The 9,607-nt window shown below is 43.6% G+C and overlaps 1 protein-coding gene across 3 annotated transcripts in view; it reads right to left on the bottom strand.

Moving 5' to 3' along the window:
• Positions 1 to 9,607, bottom strand: part of PALD1 (phosphatase domain containing, paladin 1) — a 219,411-nt gene that overhangs the window by 86,142 nt on the left and 123,662 nt on the right. For all 3 annotated transcript variants that reach the window (XM_019507806.1, XM_019507807.1, XM_019507808.1), the window contains 3 exons: positions 6,729 to 6,869; positions 5,350 to 5,421; positions 2,368 to 2,508 (listed from right to left, as the gene is read on the bottom strand). In XM_019507806.1, the coding sequence (XP_019363351.1) occupies positions 2,368 to 2,508; positions 5,350 to 5,421; positions 6,729 to 6,869 (354 nt within the window). The remainder of the gene's footprint in view (positions 1 to 2,367; positions 2,509 to 5,349; positions 5,422 to 6,728; positions 6,870 to 9,607) is intronic.

Below are 9,607 nucleotides of genomic sequence, written 5' to 3'. Positions count from 1 at the left end.
ACCCCATAGGGCAAGAATCAGCCCTCCTGTTTTGGGCCTGCTCCTCCCCACCAACATGTTCCTTAGTGAGCTTAGATCTCCTGTGCTTTTCATGTCTACTTTCTTGCTTGTGTGCTCACCTCATGGATTACATCAGCACACTTCTGAGAACATAGTTAATTGCTACTGTAGTATCAAGTGCAGGAATAAAACACATGGCTTTTGCCTTGTTATCAACAGACAGCATATAAAAATATCTTCAAAATAAGCAATTCATTTTTAAAATTACATTTAGAAGTTCATATTTTAACACAAGTCCAATTTGGGGCATAGCCAACTTGGCAAAAACCCTTTCAAATTTTGGCTTATATTTTCCAGCACAAAAAAATACCCCCAGAGCTTGTAAAAATATCTAATGAAAAAGTGATTTTATTACAGTTCTACTATCCATCATTATTCCACCACAAAACCTTCCATTAACCTGGAACCAGTGATGTGGCAGCAACTAGCATCCCCTCCCCTCCAACTGCACCTGACCAGCTGGATAACAGTAACACCCAGCTGGCAGAAAAGGTTCTGTTCTATTGACTAAAAAAAGAGCACAAATTCGGTGGCACTAAAGTTCTGTTGGAGAAGTTATTTTCTAAGATGCACTGGAATTCGCCATCTCTTTCCTGCCCAGGAGGGTAGAACATGGGTGGAGAGGCCTACGTAACAGTCAAACAAGCTAGGAAGTAGGAAGAAAACTCAGGGGCTTTTGTAACTCAGTTACCTGGTAATGAAGTAATTTGAATTTTCATCACACAAGAGTTTTGGTAGGTGATGGGAGAAAGAGTTCATTTTTCCTTAGACAGGGTTATAAAGGAAAAATGCAAAGTAGTTATCAACTGGCTAACTTTGGGCCCGTCTATCCAGACAACATTTCTTAAAGACTGACAAAAGCTTCCCCATCTGTGCACAAGAAACTGCTATTTGCTGCACTTGTTTCTAAACTTATCCACAAATTTATGACTCCATTTTTATGCTTTTTCCAGAGATAGCACAAGTAATACTCCATATGCAGTGTACTGTGACTAGGTTCCTTAAGTAGCCTTCAGCTCCTCACATCAACAATCCCATGTGCAGACACACATCTACAGCTGGTGGCAAGGAATAAGCAAGGTTAACATTCAGTACTATTCATGCAAACACACTGGCAAAAACAAGACAACTACAGAACACTGAATAGGCTCCAATGGGAGTCTGGAGAACTTCTCCAGATATTATTGCTACATAAGAGTAAGGGAGATATAAAAGCAAAGAAAGATAATCCAGGGTCTCCAAATGGGATTGTTGGGCTCCAGGGTGCCTTCTCACAAACACATGCCCTCTTCTTTTCCACATCCCCAAACCATAAATTAACAGAAAAGCTATACAAATACAAGAACATGGGTAAGTAACCATAACCATGTAGATGAAGCACAGATCAAACAGAGCACCCTTGCCCCCTGCTGGCTGAAAGTAGCAAATGGAATATTTTGTGTCTTAAAAGCAAGGAATACCCAGTTAAAACAGATTTAAAGCCCCTCCCTTCCCCTCCCCCATCCAAAAAATAAGCCAGTTGTCCCATTATGCATTGAGCTATTTGCACATTAGTCAGTTCATCTCTTTTGACAACTACCTCTGAAAGTCATCCACTTGCTTTTTTTTTTAGGGTTTTAGTCCAAACTTCTTTCACTCACAACCTCCCCTCCATGACCAAATACTTGCCAATCATCTAAAACAAAAGTTCTCAGCCCCAGGGCATATGATTTAAGTATGTAATAGGAATGTTATACCTAGCATGAGCTTATGGGGTTATACTTCTGGAATTGACTGAAGTGAAAAATAAACTAGCTAAAAAATAAGGGCCAAACCATCTTCCTGAACACTGAGTCTTGAAAAATGATGCTAGCTCTAGGTTTTGGCCTCAGATGATAGCGTCATCTTAGCCTGTTTGGAGTCTTGCAGCCACAGCAAAAATGAAAATGATAAAAACACTGTGACCCACTCTGGTATCTGCTATGACCCATCAGATAACCAACACCTGGAGTGCCCATGTGCTATTGCTGGAGGAGGCAGAAAGAAGATTTTGCTGCAAGAAATTACAGAACAGCAAGAGAAGCAACACAAGCAAAAGAAACAGAGCTTTAGAGTACAAAGGAACCATGCCTTCATATATGTTGCTATAGCACCAGCAGAATAGTACTCAGCTGCTGCTGATGGCTTCAGGGTTCTACCAAAACATGGTATCTAACACGTTAAACAAGAAAGACATCCAGGTCATTAAAGAGTTGGCATGATTTATTTCTGGGAGAGTCAGTAACACAGAAAGTTAATCTGGGAAAAGCAGTCACTAGCCACACTCACCTGCCTGTATGTGCACACGATGATTTCTCTCAGGTGATAATGCATAGGTGTCATGGTCTCACTCACAGTATCCAGTGCCATATCTACCTCCTTCTTTATTCTGTGACCCTCTGGCAAAAGCTGGACCACCTTCATCACAACCTGGGGGACAGAAGCAGCAAGTCACTTTATTCCAAAATCTACATATTTTGAATAGCCCCCAGAAGAAGAGATTAATTCAAATTTAACCCTCATTCCCATCTGTACACCTAAATCCATGAGCTGTCTTCTGTTGTATATTGGTACCATTAGTTCTGTGAGCAAGTGTCTTTTTGTCCTGTGTTTTTTGCTCAGACCTCAGTAAAAATGAAGACTTCATCTGTGGCAAAGGCTCATGGGCACAACAGTAATACAAAAGGACAGTCACCATCCGCAAAGACCATAAAGTCAGATCATCTACAGTCAGGCTCCTTTGCATGCAGTAGAAAAGGGTTGCTTACTGGCCAGCTGGCAATAGCACTGGGGTGGCAGGAGACGACAGGAAATAAGATGACTACTGGATGTGAAACAGTGGACTACACATAGACGATGGTTTTGTGATTCATTGTAATCTAGCTGGTGCCTCTTCTAACTTCTCAGTATACCACAGGTATTTTTTTCCATTCTGGTCTTGTTCTTTTACATAATTAGGTTATCTATTTGACTAAACCTTTTTTGCTTTGAAGCTACTTCTGACAGTTTTCTCTTCTACTCTTAATTTACTGTGCCTTAAGTGCCTGTTTTTTACTTTTGGAGTTAACATACACTGTTGTTTTAAGTGCACTTGCTTCCTCCTCAGACCTTGAAAAGAGCACTTTATGCCTGAAGACTCGTCTAGCATCCTTCCTAAATACATTGCTGGTCCAAGAAAAGATATCACTATTTAAAACAAATCCTTACTTCTCACTTATTTCCTGGACCATCTCAGCTACAACAAAATCCCAGCCATGCTATATTCTAAAACACTTATTCTTAGGAGAAAGATTCCTAAAGAATATTTTACCTCTACTAAAGACAATGCCCAGAAAAAAAGGAGGACGCTCACCCCACACAAGCCACTGCTGAAATGAGTGGAAATGCAAGTGCTCAATACCTCTGACCCACAGTGTCTCTAATCCTGAGACACCTAAGAGCACTGGCCAGACTTTCTATGGCAGAGCAGGGACTAGAATACATGGGTATTTCAGATTCAGATGATTAAACTAGCCACCAAACCATCCTTCTGCTTTAATCCATTTGGTCACCTCAGGCTTCTTGGCTCAGCCAGGCGGTTAAGACAAACTGCTTGAGTTTCTTTTTTAGTTAAAAATCTCAAATGTCTGTTATTCAATTGCATCTCAAAACCAGCTATATGTTGGTAAGACAGGAGGAGCAGCTCACCAGTCTTAACAGAAATGCAGTATTACTTTGAAGTCTTTTCAGCCCAGGATGCAGAATGACAGTGGAGCTCTCTTACTTTTCACAGTAGATTACAAGAAATAGCTTCCCTTAGGAAGATGTCACGACAGTCAGGATTGTTAATCACTCTCAAACCCTCAGAGATTTATGTTTTACTTCACTATCAAGAGAGCTTCATTTTCCAGAACTTGCTGTGTTCATAGTACTTAAGGGCATGTCTGCATGCCTGTATCCAACACTCAGAAGTACCACCATGAAGCACACCTTGCATACTCACCACTATAGTACATGCCCCCACTGCCAAAAATGAAGCAACATAACCACTTTAGAGCAGGGGTGGGCAAAATGTGGTTCGCAGGCCATATGCAGCCTGCCAGGCTATTCTATCCATCCTACAGGGCCCCTAAAAAATTTAGAAAATTACTATTTATTTGCCCCTGGCTGGCTGTCATATGGCCCTCAATGGCTTGCCAAAACTCAGTAAGCAGCCCTCCACCCAAAATAATTGCCCGCCCCTGCCTTAGCGTATCTCTGAGCATGTGTCCAGGGTTTCTTTCAGCCTCTCTGTCTCATGTATGCTCACTGGCATGTGCTCATGGAAGCTCAAATGCAACTTCAGTGTCTCATTTCTGGATCTGGCACAAGCAGATTGGGAATGAGTGGGTGAAGCATTCATGGCAGGATTCACAGGCATGTCACAGAGGCAGTGTAGACTAGCCCTTAGGCATACCAGACTCCTGCAGGTCTCCAGGTAGGATGTGGACCTGCCAGGATTATGCACAAATACAACCACCACAACACTGTGTTGTTCAGAAACCTCCTTTGGAAATAAAAATGGCACAGGTATTTTAAGTGAATAATACTTGTGGCTTTCAGAAAACAAAACTGGTCAAAACAGTCCAATGCTGAATAGTGACAAAGTGGAGGCTGGGGTTAATAAAACGGCATAATCAGATACTGTCACTGGCAGATGAAAGGAAGTCTAGAAAGCTTGAATGCACAGCCAGTTAATTCCTGCACGTTGTTGGGATGTGGGTTGTGGGGTGAGTATGTAAGCTTGCTGCCATCTACCCACATGCTGTCTGCAGTTCTTGGACAGGGGAGTGTTCTTCTGACTGGTCTCCTCCAGGCTGCACATCTAAGAGCTAATCCTTGGTCTCCAAATGAAGTAAACATTTGCCACCTCCACAGATCACCTTAACAGCAAGTGCTAAGACTAACAGGTTATTTCTTGCTTTCCTGGTTCTCCTTGGGCATTTTATGCTACTTTAAATATCATGCTATTTCCAAACACAAAATGTATCAAATCTTAACGTCTGAGTCCTAAATAGTCAGATCCTGGAATCCACACTTTAACATGGTCATTACTAGCTATAAAGGTATCAGGAAGCCCGTTTCTGATGGCCTTAAACACAGATCCTGTCTCTTACTGGCAGACTCCGTCCCTGAACAAAACAGCTGAAAAAATGAGGCTGTGCCTAAAGGAATGGGATGCAAACAGCCCTTGAAGATTTGAGCAAAGCACCTCAAAATAATGGCAGTGATGATAACAGCAGAAGGACTCACCTCAAATTCCCCTTTGGTATACTTTGCATCAGGCACACTAACAATTTCTTCCTCGCTCACCTCAGGAATACCCTATAGCAAAAAGAAGCCAAACCAAATTGGGGCTGTTAAAATGCTAAACGAGAACCTCTTCTCACCTACAATGTAACAGGTAATAATTCTGAGACACAGATCTAAGCTCTGAACTGTGTGTCAGGAGAAATGGCTTTTCAAATAATAGTTTCTGCTATATACCTTCGCCCCCCGCCCCCAATCAATAGCTCTCAAAGCACTTACAGTGATGTTCCCCCTCCACCCCCTCCTCCACCAACAACCAGCAAGGAGTCAGTGGGGAAAAACAGGAATAGGCAACAAGCTGTCCAGATGTCCAAACCTGGTCTGTCCCAGGTTTGGCCTGGATTTGGTGAGCCATGTCAGACAAGTTACTGGGCTTTTGTGTCTTAGTTTTCTGTCCTGTTAAAAGAGACTCCCTCACCAGTGTATGAGAATTGCAATTCCTTGCATAGAAGGTGGTAAGAAACCAAAAAAAAGTAATCTGTCACACTAACTCATGTTCTTCAGCTAATTTACTGGCTACCCATATTAAAGGGTTCCGGACAAGGAGGTCCCTTTGTCTCCAGCATCCAAAGCCATTCCCTGAAGTCATCTGAAAGCACCAATCCACACACCTCATTGAAAAATCCCTCTTGCCACTGTGAGCTTTGTGATGCTTTTCAACAATGCTACTCAGCAGTCTCATCATGTGTGTGATTAGAGAATGCTCCACACCTGGCCAGCAGAGCTCAGAGAAACAGACTGGATCAGTCTGCAAGTGCTGTAATCAGGGCCATCCTGGGAAGGGGGGGGCACGGCAGCGCATATCGGGGCAACTGCCCCAGGCCCTGCACTTTGAGAGGCACCATAGAGCCGAGCCGAGCCCAGCTGCCATGGCCCTTCTTGCAGGGCCTGCGTAGTGCTGGTGACTCCACACTGCTGCCAGCAGCTTCACATCGAGCCACTCACCACCACCCCACCACCACTGCCGCCGGCTTTTTTGCGTCTGGGTCCCACACAGGCTGATTTGCCTTGGACCCCGCACCCTGCTAGGGTCATATCTGGCTGTAACGAGGCAGGAAGTACTCGGTCACTGATTTCTTCTCCTGCATGGCCCTGCTCAGAGAAGCAGACACACCTCTCTGGTCAGCTCAGGAGCAGTGTAATAGAGTCTTATTAAGACACCTCACTCTACTCTAAGGTTGCTGTGAATGCTCCAGCACAGCCCACTTTCACTACTCAGAGTAAGGGCTTGGCTCTGGTATTTAGAATTAAAGATTAAAGAATCACTCCTCTGTTTCCAGCCCTCCATCCGCTGAAAGGCCCATCCCTGAGCAAGTACCTACATTGAAGTGCCAAAGTGTGAGGACAGCAATAACCATGGCTGTGGTGGTTCTCCCTCTGCCACTGTGGCAGTTGAACACAAAGGCCGTGTGGGAATCTTCAGCCAACGCACTCTTCATTGCATCCAGCAGCTGATCAAAATCCTGCAGAAGGAAAACATAAAAGGTTAAATATGAACTTTTCCCATTGGATATAACCACAGATTCTGTTTTAATTAAGAGCAGTTTTTGCACAAAGTATAATATAAAACAAGAAAATGCATCTTGAGAGTTACATCTACAACACCCTCTGAGCCACTCAACAGTAGTTCATAATCTGCCTCAGGTACTGTGGAGAGAATGTGACCAGTGCAACATGGCAATGCCTATTCCAGAAAATGCCATAAAATCTCTAACTTCTATCAGAGTGGCAGCATGTATGCCCAGGCTGCATTACAGAATCAGCTGTGAGGTAAGATCCTACCTACTCATGTAGAATACGAACCCTTTAGGCCAACAAGAATGCCACTGTGTTACTATCAAGCGTATGATGACCTATTCTTCCTGAGACTTACAGGAAAAAAAACTTGCATGACAATTATGCCCTTTAACATTCGATTCATATATACAAACTCCCTGAACTGGGAAGACTCAACACTTCTCCCTGCAAGTTCTCGGCCATTTAATCCAATATTGTGATATATTGTAAACCATCTGCATTAACTTGTACAACTGTGATCATTTTAGTCTGGCTGGCTAACTTTTCCCCCCATGTGTGTTGAAAACAGCTGTCCTTCCTTTCCTAAATATATTTAAAATGGGATTAACATCATAGCACGTAGATGATGTTAAACTGTTACTCCATGGATCTCAGAGCCTTGCTCCTTCAGACAGAATTCTGGGTGCCACTATACCAAGCCCAGACCAAGTGGTTTCTGCAACTCTGAAAAAAGTTAATACATAACTGTAGCTACAGCAGCATTAACATTTTCACTTTAATGGAAATGCTAAAGAATTATCCTAGAAAAGTTTCTTAATTACTGTTCTCTTAATTTCTTTTGCATCAATATAAGGTTTCTAATAGAAGTCACAGAACTTTAAAGAAGCCTGACTGAGAGCGCAAGAACAAACCTTCCCAATGCACAGGAAGATTAGCAAGTATGGTAGAAGACCAGCTTGTTTAGCAGAGAACTCTTCAGTAAACTAAGTCACAAAAAGGAAGCTTACAAGAAGTGGAAACTTGGACAAATAACTAGGGAAGAATACAAGAGCATTGCTCAGGCATGCAAGGATGAAGTCAAGAAGGCCAAAGGGCAATTGTAGTTGCAGCTAAGCAAGGGATGCAAAGGGTAACAACAAGGGTTTCTACAAGTATGTCGGTAGCAAGAGGAGGATCAGGGAAAGTGTGGGTCCTTTACTGAATGGGGGAGGCAACCTAGTGACAGAGGATGCAGAAAAGACTGAAGTGCTTGATGCCTTTTTTGCCTCAGTCTTCACAGGCAAGGTCAGCTCCCAGACTACTGCACCGGGCAGCACAGTTTGGGGAGAAGGTGAGCAGCCAACAGTGGCAAAAGAATAGGTTAGGGACTATTTAGAAAAGCTGGACATGTACAAGTCCATGAGGGTGCTGAGGGAGTTGGCTAATGTAATTGCAGAACATGGCCATCATCTTTGAAAGTTCATGGTGATCAGGTGAGATCCCAGACAATTGGAAAAGGGCACACAGTGGCCATATTTAAGAAAAGGGAAAAGGAGGATCCAGGGAACTACAGACTAGTCAGCCTTACTTCAGTCCCTGGAAAAATCATGAAGCAGATCCTTAAGGAATCCATTTTTAAGCACTTGGAGCAGAAAAAGGTAATTACGAACAGTCAGCATGGATTCACCAGGAGCAAGTCATGCCTCACCAACCTAATTGCCTTCTATGATGAGGTGACTAGCTCTGCAGATGCTGGGAGACTGGTGGATGTTGTGTACCTTGATTTTAGCAAGGTTTTTGATATGGTCACCCACAACATTCTCACAGGCAAGCTAAGAAAGTATGGACTGGATGAATGGACTGTAAGGTGGAACTGGGTGGAGCATCAGGCTGAGAGAGCAATGGCTCAATATCTAGTTGGCAGCCAGTATCAAGTGGAGTGCCCCAGAGGTTGGTCCTGGGGCCAATTTTGTTCAATGCCTTTATCAACAACCTGGAAAATGGCATAGAGTGCATCCTCAGCAAGTCTGCAGATGAAACTAAACTCTGGGGGAAGTAGTAGATATTCTGGAGGGTAGGGCTAAGATTCAGAGTGACCTAGACAAATCGGAGGATTCGGCCAAAAGGAATCTCATGAGGTTCATTAAGGAGAAGTGCAAAGTGCACTTAGGATGGAACAATCCCATGACCCAGTACAGACTGGGGGCTGACAAGCTGGGCAGCAGCTCTGCAGAAAAGGAGCTGGGGATTACAGTGGACTATTAGCTGAATATGAGTCAGCGGTGTGCCCTTGTTGCCAAGACGGCTAACAGTATACTGGGCTGCATTGTTATATGTGTTGCCAGTAGGTCAAAGGAAGTGATTCTTCCCCTCTATTCTGCACTGGTGAGGCTGTATCTGGAGTACTGTGTTCAGTTTTGGGTACCCACTACAGAAAGGATGTGGACGAATGGGAGAGAGACCAGTGGAGAGCAACAAAAATGGTGAGGGGACTGGGGGACATGACTTAGGAGGACACGCTGAGGGAACAGGGCTTATTTAGTCTAGATAAGAGAAGACTGAGCGGAGATAGTTTCATAGTTTCTAGGGTCGGAAGGGACCTGAGCAGATCATCTAGTCCGACCCCGTGCCATGGCAGGAAAGAGTACTGGGGTCAAACGACCCCAGCAAGATGTTCATCTGTTCATCTAACCTTCTCTTAAAA

Source organism: Gavialis gangeticus, unplaced genomic scaffold (assembly GCF_001723915.1).
Source record: "Gavialis gangeticus isolate Ggan-Ray unplaced genomic scaffold, GavGan_comp1, whole genome shotgun sequence".
Taxonomy (NCBI): Eukaryota; Metazoa; Chordata; order Crocodylia; family Gavialidae; genus Gavialis; species Gavialis gangeticus.
The sequence above is the reverse complement of the archived record's forward strand: the minus strand, read 5'-3'. Positions and strand labels throughout refer to the sequence as shown.